Here is a 24,028-nt window from a genome sequence, read left to right as displayed (position 1 = left end):
TGTTCTATGTTGTACAAAACTAGAGAGTGAAAGAAATGTGCTATTACAATGATCTTTTTGTATTGTTACCTTTTTTAAAATAAATTTATAACAATGTACAAGCCCTAGAAAATCATTACAAGTTCAGGGACTACCACCAGGTATAGCAATATCAACATATTTACTGACCTGGCAGCAGAGATGACTGTTTTTTTGGGTGAAACTACCATCAATCCACAACCTTCCTCCACTCACTCACCCCTCTCTCCATCCCCAACTCTTTCGGCTGATTACTCCTAATGTAATTTTAATTAAAAACTGTGGTGTCAAAGGGTTTAGCCTGCCTGAGAAGCGGGTGCAGATTGTGGCTCAGTGGCAGACCCCTTCACTTGCTTGAGAGGAAATACATCCTGACATTGCTCGCGTGGTGCCAACACAACCAGAGCCAGGTTAAGCAAATAAGGCTTTCTGGTCCATGTGGATGTGGATATGGAGCAGTGTATCCAGGCACAATGGGATTTCAAATACTAAGGCTGATTTAAACTATTGTAAAAAAAAAATATATATAATCAGTTGCATGCTTTTTAACTTATAAATACCTGGTTATTTAATTATATGCTGTAAGACATGATAAATATCATCATAATTTAAAAAATAGTTAGTATCCTTCCTCGTCTGTCACACACAGCAGGCCTGGTTAAAGATGAGTAAAACAGGAAGTCAGAGGGACTGATGATGTCTGATTTTTTTAAACATAACAGAGGCTCACGCTTACTTAATTATCAGTAATTCTGGCAAACTGTCACCATCACAATTCCAGACAAATAGTTACAAGAGAAGGTGTGACTCATTCCTACATGAAGATACACTGACAATGATTGGCACTTCGAACATTTCACGGGGGTGACCCGAAGAAGGCGCCCCACAGCAGGACTCAACAGCAGAGGTCTGCCTGAAGGTTTGTAATCCCCTCACCCGAGCTGTTGGATTATCTGCTCTCCACCGACCCTGAAGAGGCTCCCCATGGCTCAGGCTTAAACACTCTCAAAAAAAAATCTCACCTCCACACTCCATCTGCCGGCCGAGCGACGTCTTGGAAGTCACAGATACGGAGGAGTGGGGGACGAGGTTGCAGAGGAGAGGATGGAAATCAGAGCGCATCACCTCCTCCCTTTCGCTGTGGCTCTCTGCAGCAGAGAGGAGCCTCTGACGTACAGTCTGACTTTAGCATACTGCTCTTCAGAATCACTTGAAGCTGTGATCTCTTCTACTTGTTGGAGTAAAGGCTTTACCTCCCACGTTGCAACAGATATTCCTTCACTTTTATCAGTGCATTTAATGGAGTCTTTTTTATATTTTCATAAATAAGATCCAGAAATCCTACATCAGCATCAACAGTTTTTCTTTGACTTTTGGGGTCAGTGTCAATGACCCTTTAACATTCTCTGACAGGGGCCTTGTTTTGTGGCCAGTTTGTGGACAGTTGGAAGAGCTGCTGGTTGGCCCTGAGCAGTGAGGCATGAAGTAAGAGGGTTTAACTTTGCTAACCTCCTTCTGCCAGGTTCAGGGGCCCCTGCTGCTCGGGTAATATTGGCTCAGTGTTGGGAGTCCGTGCCCCTGCCATAACAGCCAGCATGCTACTTGGGGTAGTGAGCACTTTTCAATATAGGGCCAACTGGACCTGGACCGGGATTAGTTACTGTGTTATCTCCCGAGGTCCCAAAATATAAAATGTATTTGATTTTGTACAGGATTTGATTGATTATATTGTTTCAGAATATCTTTATAATCTTTCATGACACAAAAGATCACCAACAGATGTGGTTGTTCAACAAGGTTTCTAACGAATAACAAATACATCTCATGGAGTTAAGATGTCTACCTTTAATAGCTGACTTTCAAGATTCTACCCTGTAGAACAAAATACACCACATATATTACTTTAGTAATTGTTTTTGATGATGCTGAACAGAGTGGAGCAACTGAACAACATGTTGAACAGTTTAGATTTCGTGCTACCTCTCGCTGTAGGGTTTGTCTTTGAGAACAGTCAGTAAGTGGATTAATAAAACTACTTGTTGGTAGTTTAGTGTTTTACAGGAGGACTAGTTTTGTATGCCACCTCTCATTGCTATGCATTTGTTCTCTTTTTACTGACATCATAAAAAAAGAACACTAGGGAAGAGAGACGTGTATTTTCCTCAAGAGGTTCTCTCTAGGGGAGTTAGCTTCCCCAGGCAAAAATATATAGATATTGTGTATATTGTGAAAAGTGGTGTTTTTTTTGTTTTTGCCACTACAATTATTGCTTTTATAATTATGTGCCACTTGCATTTTGTGAAATAAATACATAATAATTATAAAAAATAACAATTTGTCTCACATATTTTTGCTATAGTTGCTATTCACTGTACCATAGACGTTTTTAGAAAATTAAATTGAAATATTTGTTGAGCCAGACTTAAACTTGAATTTATTTTGCAGAGCCATTTTATTTGCAGGATGAAAAATGTCAAATAATGTTCTTTTATTCTCAATTATTTAAGAGAAATATATATATTTTAGTTTTTCAGGTTTGGTTGCTGGTTTCGGTGGTTGTTCAATCATTCGAATAAGCTGCACTTGGCCCTGCGCTGGATACTTGGCTTAAGCTGCAGTTTGAGGAAATCTGCTGATATTAAAATCTGCAGATGTCCACCTAATGTCAGGAGGGATGGGAACAGAAAAGCGAGCTGTTTGCTGGGGCTTGGGGATGTGTGTGTCCATCTGCCTGTATATATCATCACTTTCTGTTTGGTGGCCTTTGATTTGTAGTGAAAAAAATATGTAATGGAAGTTGCAGCATTAGTCAGAAATCTGTGAGAACTTCATATGGACAGTTTCACTATACAGTCTCGCCTCTCTGTTGGAAGGGTGTGGGTGTTAAGGCTCATGTTTGTGTATGTGGTTTGGATGTGGAGGTGGGTAGAACATGCTTGTTTCTTATAGTGAAACTATATGTGTGATTATTGTGTTTTACTTTAAGATGTGTGTGGGTCTGTAAGTGGGTGCCTGTCACTTTGATTGAAATGTGGGACCTCTATGCATCTACAGCAGACTGTGGTCAGGCTTATTGTGCTCAACGTGCAGTGTAGGTGCCAGTTAAGAGTCACTGTGGTTATGTGTGTGTGTGTGTGTGTGTGTGTGTGTGTGTGTGTGTGTGTGTGTGTGTGTGTGTGTGTATATGTGTGTGTGTATGTGTGTGTGTGTGTGTGTGTATGTGTGTGTGTGTCTGTGATATACTTTAGGAAGTATTCATTTCTGACAGAAAATGTTTTTCAATGTAGAACTATATAGAACTAATGTAGAACTATATATCTTGCAAAACTCAAACTGCAAAATTTTGTTTCATTCATTATTGTTTGCTATTCTGTGTATATTATATTGTTCATGATGCTACATACACAGACAACTGTTTTATTTTTTCAACCTGCAGCTTCACATGGGAGTCTAACATCAAATAACAATGGTACCATAGCATGGGACTTTGAGTCAGAAAAAAGTTACACCCGCCTTTTTATAAAAGGTGCAGTAAGAAGTCGAATAAGAGCGAGCTATACCAAATGGAATCAGCAAAATGTTATTCCGGTCCATTTATTTTTCACACTGTGACATATACAGATATATCAGACCGAAAGTCATTATCAAATGACTTTTAATGCTGTTCATAATTATAATAGATGGACATTAATTCCAGACAAACAAATAAATAAATGATAAAATAAATAAAGTTAAACAAAAAAACGAACAAAAACAAGGTAACAATGTGGAGAGTAGAACATCTCACTATATAGTGCTGTTCTTCTCAACAGGATCATATAAAACATCATACAAATCTGTACACAGAGTTAAACTGGCTGCTCGTTGACAGTTTTAACAAAAACAGAATTTCTTACAGGACTATTGTATCATCTTGCATGTAGCTGTTGCAGTTAACTGTGAGGAAATAGCAGTCAAAACGTGTGAACGTGTGATAGTAAAATAACACCTTACGTTATGTGACTGAGTGCAGACGATACTTCTTTAATATCTATACATGAATGAACGTATTTTGTAAGTTAAGTAAATAATATGATGATGAATATTATAATGATAATGGTTATTATTATTATTATTATTATTATTACATGCTTTTCTTAGGCAGGTGCTCAGTATAGAGTCTTTTATATACAGTCTATAGTACAGAGCCGTAAACTCGGATCCATTACACGCAAACTCTGTACGTGACTCTGGGATTTGTAGTTTTGCATACCGCGCAGTTACGTCGGCGGAAGTAGTTTGAGCAGACGTGAGCGAGGTCACATTGGTCCAGTGTTGTAATGTTTTGAGAGACATCACCGTCATGGAGGCAGTCAACGCAGGTATTCTACATTTCTGTGTGAAACACAGGACGTACTTTTATCAACACGACGTCAGCTAAGTACTCTACGTAACTGTTCTTTGTGGTAGAGCTTTACTCAGCTCCATGCATTCAGGAAACACCTCCCAGGGTTATGTAGACTCGACTAGCTAGCTATGTAGCTAAAGGTAAAGATGGCTAACTCTGCGTAAGATCATCATTTATATGTTCGCTCAAAGATACACTCTGCTCCTTACCTTGACTTGACGCTGTTCTGAATGTAATGGAACGTCATGGATACAGAGATGATTCTTGTTTCTCATGATAATGAACATATGAGGATTTGAACTGGAGCTCGTGGTTCCCACTGTTTACACGAGTCTTTCTTTTTCTTTTGGCTCTGCCCCCTCAGAGGAGATCCAGCTCAGGCACGTGGAGAAAGATGTCCTGATCCCCAAGATGATGAGGGAGAAAGCCAAAGAGCGCTGTGTGGAGAAAGTACAAGGTGTGTGTGTGTGTGTGTGTGATCGAGGCTGAGACTGCATCTGTCCCTTACCCCAAAGTTCATCTCATTCATGAAAACACAACCACAGCCAGCCTTAGCTCGAGCTTAATTAAAATGTGTTTCCATCACACATCATCCTGTTTTTGGATTTAAACTGGATTCCCGTAGTTTCTTTTTTTATCCTCACACAAGCCCTCAATGCTTTTGGATCCATCATGAAACTAGAGAAAAACTTAAAGGTTTTTCTGCTGTAAGTCAAAAAGTTAAATAAATCTGATTATCTGTTCTCCAGAGTGTTTGATTGAGCTGCAGTTTCAGGGTTCTGGTATTTTACAAATCAGCTCTGTCAACTGAACCACTATTAATGTGATTAGTAACTTCTGTGCTTTTCCTGTATAATTTAATACAGTTGAGCTGTTAGCGATAGCTTACCATGATGCATTTCTTATAAGCAGGATGTATTTCAAGGCACGTTCATACTTGTGATGGACTCATCATTAAAGCATTAAAAATAAAAAAAGAAATGCATATTGCACATACAGTGAAAGCTTAAATTCCACCAGGTCCGCCTCGTTCGCTAATGCGAGAATTCTAATTTTTTTCCCTCTTGGAGGACGACACACAGAGGTACAAAAAAACCCCGAACAAAACAGGGGAAGGTGTGTGTCGGTGATACTTGCTTTAAAAATTGTCAAACTAGTTATTAAACACAATAAAAATGTTTCCTAAACTGAAATGCTTACTGCTGATGATTGTTTGTTTTAAATCAGGAAATTCAAAGTAATGTTTTCAAGGCAATGACGTAAGTCGTTTTAGCTAGGTGTACCTAATAAACTGACAACATTGTATCAGTATATTTTTCTGAGAATGTCTGGTGTGAACAAACCTCTTGAGGTTAATCCACAGCAAAGCAGCTCTACTCATACATACCCTCATGAACTGACACACAGTGACGTCTTTTTGTCCTGTCATGGACACCGTGCTCCATTCGAGTGTTGCTCAGTTAAATTAATCGAAACCTGTGTGACTCATAAACAAAATCCAATTCTGACTTGTAGTTGTAACTCTGGGCCTTAATCATCATTCTGCATTGTGCTTGTGGAGTCATCTAATCTGGACCACTCTTCCGATGACTACGTAAATCAACGTTTTGTGATCATCAGTGATGATCTTTTTTGTGAGGCATTGTTTCCATCACCAGATTATTTTTGTGAATGTGAAAATTCAAAATGAGTCTTCTATATCAATCAAAGTAGCTCTAACCTTCACCTACAGACTTGTTTCATTAACTAGACTCCATGTTTGCTAAGTACTGACTCCTCGGCTTTTTTGGGGTTTTGTATTTAGCCTGATAGTTCATGTACTGTTTCTAGCCTGCTAAGTTAATACTGTATTTAAGTGACAACTGCTAGGCCCAAACAAAATGTGAATGTTGGTCAGGGGCAAGGGCTTATGACTTGGTCTGAATTAATAACCCTCGTGCCGACATAGCTGGATGCATGGTTTTATTTTTGCCTCTCTCTTTCTCTCTCTTTCTTTTCATGAAAAAATAATTAATTTAGACACAAGATTCAGAAAATGTTGTAATCAGTGTAGTAATGTAATATTAATAACCTTTGCAACCTATATCTTATGAGACACAATCTTTAGCTTATTTAGATTAACCTGTCAATCATTATCATATGATTTATGACTTCTTGAAGACTTTATCATGAAATGGCAATATTGCGATATAAAAAGTTAGCATTGCCTGACTGGGGTATGTACAGCAAACACACAAAGGGAATGCATCGTTTCTTTCATTTAGGATTCAGCTTTGTTGTGAATCATCTCAAGAGCTTCACCGTCGTCACTGTAGTTACTCTTGGTCCTGAGCAATACACCTGCCATGACATAGTTTTGTCCCCTTTCCCATATAATTGTGCCGTTGTAGTTGAGCTCCACCTGTCATGTACATGCTGCAAATTGTCCGGGTGCCTCTCTGTCTTTGTTGTGTAGATCTGCGGTGTGTTCAAATTGGACAAGAACAATACAAAGATTTTTGTTTAAAATACACTATTTATTCATAATTATAACAAAGACGATGATCTGATTTTATTTCAAGACATATGTATACATACATAATTTACTCACTTTTGCTTTTTCTTACCTAGAAAATAAAACCCTGCACCAAAAGAAATTCAGTCATTGTCTTTTCTAGAATTTAAAAAAATAATCTTTATGCAATAATATTTGTTGTTAATTATTGTTTCCGATTTTAAAAATTGTGCTACCAAAACCTTATTATCCTCAGTGTGAGTGAGCAATGGGTTAGCATGTCATTTTCATATGAGAGGATTATTGATTTAGTTTCCGATTCAGATTTTTACAATTGTTCTGGAGATTAGAGATTTTAACTATTAACATTCAGTTGTTATTAGTTAAGCATCACAGGATACTGCCACTTGTCACTTTGGTTCATTTTTATGTTCTCAAGAGAAATAAGGAAGATTTGACGAGGCTGGAAAACAATGACATACAGAGAATTCAACTGTGTTTCAGATAATATGAGGATATGAGTTATTGTTTAAACCTTTTTCAGACTGCAATAAATAAATAATAATAACAAAAGCCCATTCACAATGCTTTTGTCTGAGAATGTGCGGCTCCATAATTTAATTTAATGCATTAAAAAAGAAAGATATCATTCTGTTGAGTTTATAGTTTATAGCCATACAAACCCCTCACTCGTCTGACAACATTGAAGATGTATTATTGAGGCTTTTGATGTTAATTCATTTTCAAATTTAAGCTTTTGGTTGATTTGTTCACGCTTTCATATTGTTTATAGAAATGTGGCTTTTGTAGCTCAATCTGCAGTGTTTTAATTGTTATTTTTCTCTGTCCCGTTAAGTTTCTTCTCTTTGTTCCTTTGCCCTGACCTTTTCACGGTTTCCTGTAGCTGCAAACACCCATCTCTCGAGTCCACTTATTTTCCCCGAATTGAGGCCAATTGGCATCACACCAGCTGCCGCTTGATGTGCATGTTAGAGGTGGCTGTAGCTCTGCTCAGACGTGCCCTGTCTGCTTCAGCAGCACCTCAGCCCCGACACTGACTGGGTTATGTGGTTTCTAGAAATCAGAAGACTGCCTGAGTGGCATGCTCTTGCATACGGACGATGCACCTGCATGCCTGAGGTGGTGGGACACACAGTGGAAACTCCCCTCACATTACTAGCTTCTCGTCCCACTCGTTTTCACACCTCCGTCCTCCGCCCTCTATCATCTCATCCTTTATGTTTGTGTTGGCACTGGGCTCCCAGTGTCTGTGATTGTGTTTTACAAAGAAAAGTAAATGTTATCTTTCGCTCTCTGCGCTTACATGCCTGTACACACCACACGGCTGTACACGGCTTCGTTGTTGGAGCAGACACCTACGAATGATCCGTACACAGCATCTTTGTAGTTTTGCTTTACCTGACATGATTTTTCTTTCTGTGCTGATGATTCATGTCGGCATTCTCACGTTTCACGTCTTTCAAAAACAAACAATTTGATCAACCCACACAAAATTAGCAGCTGCTTTCACACTGACATGGACACCTGTTTTAGCAAGACTTAGATTTGTAGAAGCTGCTTGTAAATTAGGTTCATTAGGTCTGTTTTTGAATCTCCAGACTCAAAATATGAAAAAAAAAAACTTATAAAACACCAACTTTAAAACTAGTCAAAGTAAAATTCTTTATCAGTTTCATTATCAATTCATTGAATTTTTCAGAAATACACAAAATCACTCAACATCATGACGTATATTCCATTATATCTAATTATGTATTGGAGGTTCACACCTCAGGCCCCTAGCTTCTGCTTTGTTCCAACTGCCAAACTGCATTTCTCCATCTTTAAAAATGGCACACCAGACAGCCTAGAAGTGAAGGTGCCATCACACGTTTGTTTAGAGGGGCCCGTTGTGATATATTCTGATACAAAGTCAGTCTCATATTTTTGCCTTTGGTGTAGCTGCACTCGCAGAGGCACCTCCTCTGCAGCCTCCATTAGTACCACGGGACAGGGATGAGGCGTCCGTTGATTAGATTAGTCGCACTGTTGTGCTTCTCTAAATTGGTTTTGCTGTTGTTTTTTTTTTCACATCTGCATCCTGATGAAAGTCTCTGTGTGATAACCATACTGATGTCACTGATGTAGGTAATTATGATGTCAGGTTTTAGTAAAGGGGACATGGGAGGGCAGTGGTTTTAATTAAAGACTTGAGCAAGAGCTTGCTAACAAGGTGAAGACTCAGAGTCTTCAGCACCTTGTTTACAATGAGGACCTTGTAGGTTTAATATGGAAAGCAGCACTAGTCAGTGCACAGTGTCACTGATGCAGCCTTTCAGGAGGGACTTTTGAATTTGTATAAGTGACAGTCACATATAATACCTCTGCAAAAGCGGTTAGTTTGTCACCCCTGTGTGGTTGTTGGTTTTGTTTGTTCAATGGTAAACAAGATAACACAAAAACAACTAAAAGGATTTACACGAAACTTGATGGAAGGATGTGGTATGCATCCATAACAACTCATGAAATTTTGGTGCAGATCAGGGGGCACATCTGGGAAGTTTTTCTCTCACTCTTTAACATTGCAAGATTAGGTGTTTTGCGTAATGTTCTGCTTTCCCAGGGATTTATTCATGGATTTTGATGAAAATAATCAGCCATATTTAAATGATAGCTATGGGTGTGTGTAATGTGGTTGAATTTAAGGGGACTCTTGGGGCTAGGTGTAGGTGTGAGTTTGAGTGAGTGACTTCTAGTATGTATTGGTATTTTATGTGTATTTGACCAGTGTTTTTCAAAGTGGGGGCTGCGGCCCCCTGGGGGTCAGCTAGGGGGCCCTAAGAAAACAAAATGCAAAAATAAAAAAATGAAAATCATTCAATCATTGTCATAAAATATAATTGAAATATATATAGAATCGAATATGTTATTTGCCATGCTAATTTTCTGATTGCCTGCCAGTCCAAACATCATTCATGACATAAGAAAAAACATTCTAAAAGTTGATGTTTTTGCAAAGAGGGTCCCCTCTAGCAGAAGCTAATGCTGTTTGGGGGGCCATGGCATGGACAAGTTTGGGAACCCCTGTATTAGACTACAGCCTGTATACAGGACAGTGGCTGAGAGGCACTGGAGGGGCCTGAGCTGTTATCTCTATAAACAGATTCTGATTGTGAATATGGCTGGCTGCACATAAACAGTCCATGTGGGGAGCAAAAGAAGCAGAACACGTTGACGAAATGCATCTGCTTCTTAATTTATCTACATTCATTTGCAGATGGCTGTTAATAGAAATGAGTCAAAATGTCCCTGGACCAAAAACACCTACAAAAATTATCACTGTTTGTATTTTGTGTGGAAAAACCTTGTGATAAAAGAAACTTGTGTACGAAATCCTGGCCCAGATTTTTGCTGTCTACACTGAACGCCCTAAAATATTAGCCATTGCCCCTAGAGGCTGATTTGTCATCAGGTTACAGACGATGCGTTCAGAGATTGCCTCACCTGCAGCAAAGATTCAATATTCTTAAACTGGATTTAAAAGTACAGTGTGTAGAATTTAGTGATATCTAGTGTTGGAGTTGCATGTTACAGCTGAACACCCTTCACCTCACAATCTCCTTCCAAACATGAAAAACTGTGGTAGCCTTTAATTGTCATAAAAACTCAAAAGGTGTTTAGTTTGTCCAGTCTAATGTAAAAAACATGGCAGCCTTCGTAGAGAGGGTCCCCTCGATGTAAATATAAAGTATTTCAATATAAAGGGCCTTTATACAATTTAGATAAAACTAACTAGTGAAAACATCATGAGGATTATTATACAGTACATTTCTGACAATAGTTCCCTTTCACCCAAATCTTACACGCTGCAGTGTCTAAAAGTCATAACTTAATACAATCATTTGTCTGGCAGCTTTTCTGTATCTATGACAGACACAGGCAATGTCACATTTCACTCATCTAATAATGTTGGGCCTGTGATTTCTGGAAACAATCCTTTTTCTGGCCTAGTTATTGTCAAGACCCTGGGTACCCTTGGGTGCTGTGATCAGCGAAGCACAATTTATATTTAATCCGTGGGTGGTGGGTGAGGCGTGTTTATATTTGCGGGTGGTGGGCTGACTGTTAAGAGCCATCGTAGAAACAGAACGACCGCAGATACATCCTTTGTGCCCAGTACACTTCAGTGAAGGAGGAAACATGGGTTTCAGGTTGATAAGAGGCTTGGCAACATGACCTATAACCAGGTTCCTACTTGTGGTGGAGTGCGAACGTTATGTGCATTTTGGTTTGCTATTGTTCACATTGAACACCACACACCCACCCACACCCACCCACCTACCCACACTCACACACAAACCCACCCCCACCCACTTACACACACACGCTAATTTCTTCTCCATCCTTCCTTTGTCCATTCAGCCTTCGGCAACTGCTGTAAAGACTCTGGTTTTTTCATGGTGTTTAAGTGTCGAGAGGAGAATTCAGCGCTGAAGGAATGTCTGACACAACAGTGAGTATTTTGCTGTTTTGCTCTGCATCACTTGCACGCTTAAGTGACTCTCAATGTGTTATCCCTCAAACACCTTGTGATAAGACTTACCCAGTCTGTCTCACCCTTACTGACACTCCAAACTCTTCAGTCAAAAATCATATAATCGCCACCATCGCCATCATGATAACCAGATCAGACCACATTCAGTCTGTAAAATAACTCTGTTACGTCTGTCTTCCACCAGCTACAGGGACCCTGTGTTTTTCGAGGAGTGTAAGCAGGAGTACATTCAGGAGAAAATGCAGTTTGAAAAGACGGGGATCCCTATGAAGAACAGGAAACAAAAACTCCCAACTAGCATGTAATGAACAACATGACACCTAAACGACTTTCCTCCTCCATACCAAGGATACACGGTCATCTGACAGGCCTTATTTCTGTTAAGACACATGGTATTTGTAACTGAAGCTGCTGTGTGACTGCTACATAATCAATAAACAATTGTTATTTTCTGTATATTTGATCTGTTTCACCTGAATCTGCAGCATTTACCAATGATTTTAGTGATTGATGAAACTGCAGCACTTTGGCTTTGGAGGCTTGGATGCAGTTGTTAATAGATTGATGCTCAATATTTGCTGTGGTAATGACGAGTGTGGTAAGTTTCCACTGCTTGCATGTGCTGTTTGTTAAAGAGAAATTATAACTAAACAAAGCCGGTAAGAAAATTGTAAATTGCAACATTGTAAATATTCTGTGGCAGTAAAGTGTTTGTGAAATGAAAGTATGAATCTTTCATTTGTTCATACATTTTATTTCAGATTAAGTTTGACCATCTTCTGTAACATGTTAGAAATATGAATGACTTGTTTTTCAGAGGGGTTTCTTAAAATGGAACTTCATTGAAAAATGTCACCGGTAGCAGCTCACAGTCTCAGTATCTTTAATATCGAGTATAAAATGTCCATACCTACATTACTGCGGCTCAGTTTCAATTCAGTGTTTTCATATGTAGATGGGGGTTTTTACATTTTACTTTTTTGAAAGTGCTGAACTTACATTAGGTAAGACCACACTGACGGAACAATCGGGAGCTGAATTAACTTCTTGATTTAAATAAATAAGGATTTTCAAGGATCAGATCACTTTATTTAACTTTGAATGAATGAGGATTATTAAATTTAAAATCAAATTTGGATCATGTTCTTTTACCGTCATAATCCCTTTGCCTTATTGGGTCTTATTGTACTTTTCTGTGAGGCCTCTTAAATCTGCTGTGTTGTATCTGCTGTGTTGTATCACTGTAATACGCAGCAACAGGTTGTCTTTCTACTTGTCTCTTTTTGGTGAGAGCAGTTGTAATCAAAAGGCAGTGCAGTAACCATACTTACAATAATTATGTGTCAAAATATAAGTAGACATTTCTCTTTTCAAGGTAGATTTTTTTCTTTCAATTTAACATTTTTAGGTAGTGAAAAAGCCAATCATAAAAAAATTATATATATATTTTTTAATTGCTTGTTTGCGACAGTTTAAAACTCATAAGGTATTATATTCACAGGTTGTTTCAGCAGCAGCAGCAGTATGGGGGTCTTTAGATAGACAGTAGGAATTGATAACTGTAATATTAGGTGTGAAGTACATGTCTGAAAATGTCCACATAGAAAGGAAGTCAGAGGAAAAAACGTTATTGCTGGTTTCAACTGTAAAGCAGCTTGAATTGCCAAAGCCTACAGTTTATTAAATTGAACCACAGGAGGTCATTGCTAAAAATATGAATGGAGACACAGAGCAGCCTCACATGGTCTCTTCCTTTTTCATTTTGTTTAATCGATCATATTTACAAACAGTCTGAAGTGCAGTAAATCTAAAATATAATCCGTATCTACTGTACATTGCATTTTGGTTTGCAAATTGTTTACAGGAGTATGAAACTACTGCTGTAAAAGAACATTTTGTAAAAATTGGGAACAAAAAGACCACAGTTATCATGAAACAGAATGAAGAAGATGGAAAAAAAACAAAACCTTATCCAGTGACCTCTGGGCCCTTTGTGCTTTGTGCACCTATTTGTCACGTCACAGCTCACATTTCTTCAGGTTCATGCGCTCATTGTCTGGCCACCATTGCAAATAGCTCTTATACAGATCAGGTGTTTTAGGAGATGGGGAGAAAACATGTAAACAAACCAAAACCTATGGTCTGGAGTGCAAAGTTTCGAGTAGTGAAGCCCACCATTTAGATTTATACAGAATTTATGCACAATCTTCCCTCTGTTTTTCTACTGACAATGTGTTTTCTTTTAGTGCAGCCTTCATCCGACTTTTAAAAAGAGAAACCAAAGAGAAATGACCCCCTCCACACAACAACTTACCTTCTACTGCAAAACAAATGTGTCATAGTTCAACATCAGCATGGTACAGAGTTTAGATACATTTCCTATTGTTCAAAAATCTCCACAAACGTAATCAGGTTTCCAAAATACAGCGGAGTGTATGGATTCTATTCCATGAGTCCTTCAAAATAAAAGTCCCACAGAAAAAACACCCCACAATACACAGCCTTACATATACATGTCCCTTTACACTTGAGATATGAAAATGCCACAATATTGTTTGATAGTAGTTATGAGAGGATTGAGTATGTGGTAACAGGCAGCTTTACAGAGGCTTGTGTAACGCGTGAAATTACTGTGGAAATAGTTCAACCTTTTCCTTGTGCCAGTGCCGATAGAGTGTTTAACTTCACAAAGCAATTCATGTTCAGTTCAGTATTATTTGCTACTCATTAAGCAAACTAATCAAAAATATCAATACTGCAATCTCAAAAATGATTTGGTAAGCACGGGTCGACTGACAGCCTACTTTGATAATGATCTATAAGGACTGATAAGAAAATAACGGTCGAGAAAAAGCGTTTATTTGGTAGCAGTTCAAATTTGGATCAAAAATCAGTGATTATCCAACAGGTTAGTGTTTGTCTGTCTCCAGCACAGCACAGACACAAACAAACCAAGTCCTCAGACCTCAACGTTTTCTCCATATGACCATGGCACATACATGGGACTAGATGCCTTGTTTACTTTACAGCGATCAAATGTAAAAAGACCTGCATTTGAGTAAATGCAGTTTTACAAATTCTACTACTATGTGTCCAGCTGTGGCCCCGGTGATCACTGGCCACTATGAATGGAGAACGAGGCCCTTAAAGCCCTATTGGGTTCATTATGACAGATACAGATAACAGGCGGGCGAGAGATTCCCCCCGACTGATCTGCACACACAGGCACGCTCTGTTTGATGTGCGTACATAGACACACACAAGTTCAATTGCTTGTATGCATGCTTGCGCACACTTATACATGTGCATACAAGGACACTAACTCACAGAAAAACTATTGATTCTACCGAGGGTCTGTCCTCGACTCTCTCTCTGCACGGTCAGGTATGTTCACCGATGCAGTGCGCACAGAAATCAATACGTTTACAGAGTCTTGACCTCGAGAGAAGGCTTCCTCTGGCTTCAGTTAGTTCCCACAACTGGTAGGTCTGGTCCAGCTCAGCCCAGAGGAGTGGTCTAATTAACTTAAGGCAGGTTAGGTGGTAGCTATGTGGCAGGGTTGCAGAGTCCATTCATTCATCCATTCATCAATTATCCATCCAGTTACAAACTATTTAATAATCACCTATTATCCCATCAAAGTTCCTCTCAATAGGGCTTGGCCCACTCAGTGTTAGGAGGGCTCCTTGGACTGCAGTTTCCCATTAAGGATGAGGAGTTGGATGCAGCAGAGTGTCCCTCCCAGAACACGGCGTCACTGGGCTTGGGGGGACTGGGGAAGGACCTGGAGCTCTCATCCAGGGAAGCTTGGTTCAATGGAGGAGGGGGAAGGACGACTGAGTTCCCGACCAGAGTCTCTCCCGAGCAGCTCTGGGAGGGCCAGGGCCCGTTGTACCAGCAGTCCTCCTTCAGGCTGTCTGGCAGCAGGGTGCCCGATGGGCCACCAGCAGGGAGGCAGGGACGTCCAGAGCACGAGGGGAGTGGGGGGGCACTAGGGGGACGAGGCACTGACGCCCGGGGGACTGGGTGGTTGTTTTTTTCTACATCATCGAGACACTGGACTGGAACTGTTGAGGCAGCTGGAGAGGAAGTGATGGGAGGAACAGAAGGAAAGAGACAGAGTGAAGGATAGAGGGAGAAAAAATGAGAGTGAAAGGCAATAAAACATCAGATGTGGTTGATTGAACAGAGGCAAACAATGTAAGTCTGCTCAGAACCTGATCACAAGGTGTTAATGGGATGATTTGGGTAATTTCAACAAAGGAAGCCACAGCATCAGTGGTACCATTTTCATCAGGTTTTAAGAATAATGGTGCAGCTTGATGGAATTTACAGGGACTGTTGGGCCTTAGTGGAGGTATGTGCTCTACTGACTGCCATTGTAGTTTTAAAATATCACATTAGTTGCAAACAACATTTTTTTACTTTTACTTTCACTTTGGGTGCCTTCGTTCAATTAAAAAAATTAACTGGACTTGAACAGCTGCAATTTTTTTTAAACTGAAAAACCTTTTGCCTGGTATTGTACCAATTTCTGTTGTAATTTACAGGTGAATTAAGTTTAGGTAGCTTAAGAGAAAAAAATCTAAGTAATCTTAATCAACAAAGCCTTTTGAATCCAGACAAGATACTAGGCCTGACGGTATAAGAACACAGCAGTGAGGTAAAATCCATCCATCCTACTCTTCCATGAGAGGGTCTCTGAGTCTAGCATTTGAATAAAAGTGATTCCAAAGGAGGAACATTAGAAGAATACAGATGCACAATACGACTGAATAAATACACAGCTCCCCCTCGTCTCCCTTTCCTTGCCACTCCTGCTTCCCTTATTTTTCTCTCCATCGGTCTCATCAAAGTTACAGGATTACCCTCTTATTCGGTGGAATAAATAGTCCACGATTTATTTTCTTGCCATATTTCGTTCTAATTTTCACCTCCTGGTCTCCTCTGACACTCGGAGGGAATCGACGACAGAGGCAATCTGTTCCAGGGTAGAATACATCAGCACAGAAGGAGGGGGCGAGGTAGGACAGACCATTTCACGACATCCTTTATCAAAACGTTTGAATGCTAAGATAATATCTGCAGTCTCATCGCACCCTTATACAAATTATAATAAGGAGCAGCAAGGGGAGAAATCTTTTCAGTTAGAAGGTACTTTAAAAAAAAAAAAAGCCTTCCCTTAAGTGAGGAGAGGCAGTGTAGTAAGTTAGCCACATTAGTTCATGTGTAGAGAAGCAAGGCTTAAAACCATAGATCTGACATCACCTCACTACATTTACATATCTGAAGCAACTATTGTCCATGGATTCAAAAAAAGACGCTCCTTACTGTGACACGTTCCAAAAAGAATTAAGTCCAATATGTATTTTTTGGCTTTTATTAATACTATAACTTAAAGCAAAACGTGACGGTCAAAAGAAAATATCAGAGCCTTTGTCTATATCCCAGCAAACATACCACCCCCCTTAGAAATTACACTAAAACAAATATCTGCAGTGTACAGCAGTTACATACATGGGCTACATATGAACTTACGCTCCTACAATATCAAAACTTTTATTTTATATGTCAGTATAATTACTTTTTTTACATTAAACTGGAAGCAAAGAATCTCATTTGCTGTTTGTGAGTATTAACCTGTGACAAATGACTATAGGGGGATATACGGGATACAGATGCTCCCCGTGCTGAGGCGGTGTGAAAAGGCAGCAGGGGAGCAGTGCTGGTGGGTTCTCACATACACAGAAATTCAGATTTGCACTGACAAACTAATAGTCTCTGTATAATCCCTTACCTTGTCTTGTCTCGCCGATCAACGGCCTGAGTTTCCTGATCAGGCCTGTTTGGTGCTTCAGCTCCGAGCGGAGACAAGTGACCTCACAGTGCAAATCCTGGCACATCTGCTGCATGCCCCTCTCACTGCAGAACAACACATTATTGGATTTAAACATTATACTTGCAGCCTTTCCGCCATTCTACACAGCCTGTGTTGTTATAAGCGTCCACCTGTCAGACTGGATCGTGTTCAGCAAAAGATGAAAAGCATAGTTTGGCATAATGTAGCTCATAGTTACCATTCATTCAGTCATTAAACCAAAGCAATGCTCAATTTCAACTGCTTGTTCAAATGCAAGATGTAAAACTGTCATGTAAGATATAATTTTGGTCAAAAGTGGCAGGATGTATAATTATAGAAGCCCGATCTATTTACCAAATGACAAAAAAATCCTGGAGGGGGCTTGTTAAAAGAGGGATTCTTTTTTAAATGACTTTAATTCAGCAGCATGCTTTGTTTCTTTATTTAACTCAGTTGCTAACTGTGTTCAACAAGCCACAGATGAGTTTTGCAGATTTTTAGCATATTCGCCCGAGAGCTTAAGTTCACATTTTTACCACATTAAAAATGTAAAAATATGTCGTGTCAATTAAAAACGCTAATTTGGACAGAAATGCTACACCTCACAGTACCATCGGCTGTATTCAAACGTGGCAGTTTGTGGGTATTCCTGAGGCCAGCACGCCAAATAACTTTTATATCCACACCTCAAGTAATCTCATCAACACTTGAGAGTATTAACTTCAACCACCTGTCAGAAACATTTAAAAAACACAACTTATTTTGAAGACACAGCCTTAATGCACCATGAGCAGAAGCTTCTTCTTCCATGTCAGTAAGGAGGGTGATTTCATCTGCTGTTGAGCTTCTACACACTGGAGGACAAATTTAAACTTTTTCTAATGGACACAGGTTATCAGGGTTTAACTGGTCTTGATCATGTCTAAGGCTCAGCTGCGTCTGCATGCCATAAGCTGTTATGCAGACAAGAGTTCAAATGTATAATGCTGCACCCTCCTCTAGTGGCCAAAGGGGACAACTACATCCTAAAGTGAGCACCGGAGCAGAGAGGAGAGACAACAAATTCACATCTTGTGTTGTGCAGTAAACATTAATCTCAATAATCTCAAACTTACTCCTCGTGTTGTTGTTTATATTATTCATCAAATTTTTAAAAGAGCCATTCTGGTGTTTTTCTCTTGCCAATTAATTCACAAAACAATTACCTTGCATTACACTCTGTGTCACAAGTCATGTCCAAGTCTGGTCCATTGAGGCCTTGGGGTTCCTCCTAAAAACAGAGGGAAGTTATGTGAAACATTTTCGGAAGTGTTTATTTGTTCGTTGGCAGGATTACACAACAATAGGGAAGACACCATTACATTTTGGTGCAGAACCAGATCAGGAGCAGATCCAGGATATTTTTTTCATCTCTAACGTTGTGAGATCAGATATGTTTCCATGATTCCTCAAGAGAATAATTCATGGATGCAGGTGAAAAAAATCTGGTATGTTAAGGGTTATGATATTTATGGCTGTGTGCAATTTGATCCAAATAAAAATCAGGATCTAGTACATTGTAATGTGGTTTCTAAAGTGGACTGTTGGGCCTTGGCAGAGATATGCACTGCACCAAACGCCATTCTAGTTAAACTATGTTTCCATTTTTATTTCTTATAACAAAACCTAAAAAAGACTCCTCTGTTCCCCTTCAAGCCATACTTCTGTTTTCTTTTCTTTCATCCTTCAGTGATGAGCTGTTCTGTAGTTTTGTTGCCATCCTTCCTCTTTACTTCTTCTACAAACTTCTTGTGTCACTCTGTCTCTGTCTCTCTCTCTGCCCTGACACCTCTCCTCCACTGTTTTCCTCTCTTCTTGTTACGCCACACTCCAAGGCTACCTCTTTTACGCCTATTCTCTTCGGATCTCCTTCTCTCCCTCCTCTTCTTTTTCATTATCTTGGCTCTTTGCTTTACAGCTTACTCACCCCACTTCTCTCCACCAGTCTGCTGTTCTCCAGTGTCACTCTCTCCAGCTCCTCCTGTAGTTTATGGATCTTCAGCTCGGTGCTGACCTGGTCCACCTGCCAGTAGTCCTGAGGGCTGTTCAGGCTCTTCATCACTGCCCACACACAAAATGCAAGAGATGGTAAATAGTCATTGTTGGCAAGTGGGGAATTGAACCAACTAATTCTTTTTTGTAGAACTTTTGAACTTGAAATGTTTGAGTGTGAATGGTTCCTATTAGTAGAGAAGAGATTCCATCATTAGTGTTTCAATGACAGCAATATCTGAGCCCATTGGCTATTATCTTTTGCGGCTTTCGGTGTGGTCATCGGATATTGGGGCCAGCTCTTAAATTCGTAGTAAGCTGTTTACAGTCCGACTACTTTCTTTTATCTCATAAAAACAGCGACTATTTTTGTAGTTGTTATAGGTCCAGACCACATGTTGGCTAATCTCCATCAACAGTTATCTGCATATGAATGTAGACAAATTAAAAAGCCAATAGCTGTGATTGATCAAACTAGAAACAGAAACCAGAGGTTTCCAAACCCAAAATCTTGTTCCCTCAGATTTTGCATATTCACTTGCTGAATCTGTTTATAGAGATTACAATGATATTGACTTTAATTCTTTAATAATAAAATCAATTATTGTGTCAGATAAAGTGACAATTAAATACAGAGCAAGATAATAAAATCTGAACCTTGATGCAATGATAAGCAGCAATGCCTAGTGAGAGTAAAAGTACTCCATTACTAGTAAAGGTCCTGCATTTAATTTTCACTTAAATAAAAATATTAAAAAATGTATTGCGAGTACAAAGCAGACGGCTGTGCTCTACCTGTACCTTGGCTCGTCTCCATCTCTGTCCTTAGCTGAAGCAGCTCCAACTCTTTGGCCTGCAGCTGCTCCGTCAGCAACCTCTCACTCTCGCTCTTCTCCTTTTTCTGACACAGAAAGAGGGAATGGGAGGAGTTAGCATTCGCAGCAATGGAACAAATCTTCCAAGTAAGATCAGTGCACCCATAAGCTTGATGGTACTAGGTAAGTTTTGAATTAGGGAAGAACAATAAGTCACAAAACCCACTCTCTTTGTTCAGCTTTGCAACATAAACAATCTCTGAGTCAGGCTCTCGTGTCAGTTTGAGGAAGGTTTAAGTTAATAATTAGACGCACCAGTTTGTTAAGCTCCAGCTGCAGGTCTTCCTTCTCTATATAGATTCCTCTGTAAGCACTGAAAGCCTTGTTCACGTACTGGGGACCCTCTGATGGAGGCGCATCTGGCCTGAAGAGCTACAGGGGTAATAGAGGAAACACAGAAGAGCACTGAAGAACTGAAATCAATTTTGTATATTTTTTAAATGTCTGTGGTCGGAAGTTACTTTCCTCCGACCACATCCTCACTCGATGACGCTGCAGCAGATAAAACTGATAGAGATTAGAGAATCTTTTACGCCAGCATGTACTGCAGAATTTTCACTTCAGCACACCATCTGTATTCGGACACTTTCTGTTTATGTAGCGCTCTCTGCATTGTAATGGATCCTGGTTTTTTATCTCCAATCTCAGGAGCCTTCTCCTGCAGTGTGTAGGGCTCCAACACATTGTTTGGCAATACCATGCTTTTCCAGACCTCTCTGTTTTTAGACAGAGCAGATTTATTTCTCATTGTTTTATAGCTTTAACTGTAGGCCAACAATGTTATTGATGCTGGCGCGCACTCTCCCAGAGGCAAGTGTTTTGCAGTGTGGTTTTGAATTTGCTGACTTTTCCCAAACTTTCTCTGAGCATTTTGTGTTTGTACATAATCCAGAAAAATCAAAAAACAGTCTTTATTCATCTCTGTCTTCAGCTAAAACTTTCTGAACCTCTGGCTGTTTAGCCATCTGGGTGAGCAGTATGTTCTTTTCCACCACTCTCCTTAAGCCATCTCTTTCTTCCTCATATCATTTCCTTGTCTGTCTCCCTCAGTCACTTATTCCAGCTCATTTTGCATCTATACCTTATCCTCAAGCTGCTTAACCCTCTTCCTCAGCAGGGTGTTCTCTCGCTCTGTGTCTCTCAGCCTCTTCTTGATGTCCTCATAGGCTGTGACCAGAGCGAAGTGGGAAGCAACAGATTCGTCGCCAGCACACACCGACACGGGGCTCTCGCCAGCGGTGGTGAAGGCTGTTTCGTGTTTAAGAATACAGATGTCATCATCCACTGCCAGAGGCTCCATGCTTGCACAGGCTGACGCTGCAGCAGACAGAAGACCTGGGGATTACATTAGAGGTTCATTAGCAAAATGATTCATTTCCTTTTTGTTTTTATGGAAAAGATTAAACAATGACTGCTAAAAAAAAGAAACATTTGTTGATTGCACTAAAGTTAGAACCTTCTCTCCTAAAGCGTTAGGAAAAAAAGGCTTGTTATACATATGATCTGCACATTTAGGGTCATTGCTACTCTTGTTTTGCCCCCGTATTATAACTTTTCATAGCTGAAGCTTGAGTTTTGAAAGGTTGTGGGAGGACTGTCCATTGCTGCACGAAGAGCTGTCATGGATTAAATGTTTAAACAAATAATTTCAAGCATTAAAAAGTGTGTATTTTGTAAACATCGTAAAGTACCAAAAGTAACTGTTCAAGAGTAGCTGCTCAAATGTTTGTCCAAAAGGTGCGTTTTGTTTCCAGCTTTACTTCACGCAGGAGTTCAGGAAAGATCTGCAGTTGACTGTAGGTTTGACTACAGTGATTGGGATGGGTTTCATTCAGCACTGCATGTTAGACACCGTCTTTTCCCATGAATGTATTGTATGCGCTCTGCTACTCAGGGCATCTATTGCACTTCTGTTCCTCCTGGGAATGGGATCCCTCACTACACAACTTTAGTTTTATGGCCTATTAAAACAGGCTATTCCACAGAACCCTAAAAAGCATAAATGTAAGCAAACCTCTGCATTTTAAAGCAGAGGCAATCACACATTGGTATAAGGGAGCAAGTTATGAACGACATCAGATTATTATGAGGCTATATACCTATACAGCTGCTGTTTGAAAACAAATGTAAACTTTGATTGTGCACATGGGCCCACACAGGCCTGAGCACTGGCCTGTTGATACAGGAAGTGCCAATAGACACCCAGCGAGATTATCAGCAGTACTGACCATCTAACTGACAGATAGGTTACCTGTTACCTCAGAGCAGCTAATGCTACATGGTGATGATGCCAGCTGGCAGTGATGCAGCAAACACCGAGGGGCCAAGTTGATCACACTAAAGGCCGAAGCTCTTACAGGAGTTAAGCCTCAGCAGGACACGTTGACAGGGCTGCTGGATCCATACCATGATAGAAACAGAAACCAAAATAAACATGGCGGACTTCTGAGGGGGGACCAGCAAGTACCCTCAAAACGAAAGTGATGGTGAGTGCAAACACCAGACACGAAGAACAACGCCATGTTGTTATTTAACTGGATATAGCAGGAGAGCTAAAGGCTAACAGGCTAACAACGACATCAATCGAAAGATCGTGTTTAGTGCAACAACAACAAGAACCACAGAGAAGCAAAGACATGTAAACAACTAACCAGTCTCGTGTGTATACGATGCTATAACGTTGTGCTGTTAGCTTCCACGAGCTGTGTTGACAGCCGACAAAACACAATGAGAGGCGGTTGTAAAATAAGCTACGGAATAAAAGCAAAAATCAAACCCACCAGGCAACGATCTAAACCAGCGTGAAGTCGACCCCTAACGTTACAGCGGCCAAAGCGATCGATCTGTTATGATGATAACAGTTAGCTAGCAGCTCCTAGCTAACGTCTCCTGGCTATTGGAGGCTAGCAGAAGCAGTCGGTTGTTTTCCCCCCGGGACTCTCACTAACCCGGATAGACGCTGTCCTCAGTAAGGTGCCGGTTGACCGCGCGGGATTTTCATTGATTGTCGACGAGAGGAGACCTGCTTCTCGTAAACAAACAAAGAGACGAGCTGGACACTGTCAGAACTGACAGGTGAGGAAACAAAAACTTCCGGGAGTCACTCGGCTGCTGGAGCCCCTTTCAAAATAAAATGCGACCTCACGAAGCAAGTGTGAGGGGTTGGTGGTGAAGTGGACTGTGGAAGGTGAGGAGAACATACCAGTCATTAGATCTACCTATACAATCTACTGAAGAGGAAGTATGTTGGATTCAAACATTCGAAGAAGAAATCTCTTGTTACTTGTATTATTTTAATAAACGTGCAGAAGAAACCTATTTTAACTTTACACAAGCTAGTGAAGCAAAACACCAAGAAGCAAGATGTGAGTACAGACAACAACTCAGATAAGATAAAGAAGAAGAAAAAGAAAAACACCACCATCGTCCTGATTAAAGTTCCCCATTGTTACTTTAGTGCTAATGACTATTTCACACTTAGCCCATGTTTGCTAACTTGCTAAGTTTTTATTCCACAGCCAGATACACCCAAATATATTTGTTAAAGTATCTCTCATCTCCAGAAAACTGAATCGAAGTGATTATTCTAATGACTGAACTCATGTTGTTGCCATTTTTATGTTAACCTGGGGCCTTTGATGAGTTTTTGGTTTCTTTTATGCTATCTAGTTAGCTAGCTAACACTAGCTAACCAAGCTAGCTACATACCTGTAGCAGAAACTAAACTAAATGCCCTCATTGTTTTTTTATTTCTTGACTTGATTCTAAATAACTCAACTGGATTTTATGTAAATAACCTTAGTACTGA

The 24,028-nt window shown here is 39.9% G+C and overlaps 2 protein-coding genes across 7 annotated transcripts; one reads left to right on the top strand and one right to left on the bottom strand.

Annotated features, from left to right (window-relative positions):
- The first annotated feature begins 4,221 nt into the window (after positions 1 to 4,221).
- cmc1 (C-x(9)-C motif containing 1) lies at positions 4,222 to 12,178 on the top strand. The gene is made up of 4 exons (XM_020091067.2): positions 4,222 to 4,379; positions 4,770 to 4,862; positions 11,322 to 11,412; positions 11,639 to 12,178. The coding sequence occupies exons 1-4, from the start codon at positions 4,361 to 4,363 to the stop codon at positions 11,757 to 11,759; spliced, it is 324 nt and encodes a 107-aa protein (XP_019946626.1). The 5' UTR covers positions 4,222 to 4,360; the 3' UTR covers positions 11,760 to 12,178.
- Positions 12,179 to 13,203: 1,025 nt separating this feature from the next.
- On the bottom strand, positions 13,204 to 23,463 carry azi2 (5-azacytidine induced 2). Of its 6 annotated transcripts, none has more exons than XM_020091456.2 (8): positions 23,169 to 23,463; positions 21,302 to 21,555; positions 20,476 to 20,592; positions 20,147 to 20,246; positions 19,281 to 19,414; positions 18,520 to 18,584; positions 17,252 to 17,376; positions 13,204 to 15,533 (listed from the first exon to the last, which is right to left on the bottom strand). In XM_020091456.2, the coding sequence occupies exons 2-8, from the start codon at positions 21,518 to 21,520 to the stop codon at positions 15,103 to 15,105; spliced, it is 1,191 nt and encodes a 396-aa protein (XP_019947015.1). In that variant the 5' UTR covers positions 21,521 to 21,555; positions 23,169 to 23,463; the 3' UTR covers positions 13,204 to 15,102. The 6 variants fall into 6 exon arrangements, with proteins under 6 accessions (XP_019947015.1, XP_019947013.1, XP_069393172.1 ...); XM_020091454.2 differs by having other exon boundaries at positions 20,141 to 20,246; positions 23,169 to 23,345; XM_069537071.1 differs by having other exon boundaries at positions 23,001 to 23,341.
- Positions 23,464 to 24,028: the final 565 nt, after the last annotated feature.

Source organism: Paralichthys olivaceus, chromosome 13 (genome assembly GCF_024713975.1).
Source record: "Paralichthys olivaceus isolate ysfri-2021 chromosome 13, ASM2471397v2, whole genome shotgun sequence".
NCBI classification, from domain to species: domain Eukaryota; kingdom Metazoa; phylum Chordata; class Actinopteri; order Pleuronectiformes; family Paralichthyidae; genus Paralichthys; species Paralichthys olivaceus.
The sequence above is the reverse complement of the archived record's forward strand: the minus strand, read 5'-3'. Positions and strand labels throughout refer to the sequence as shown.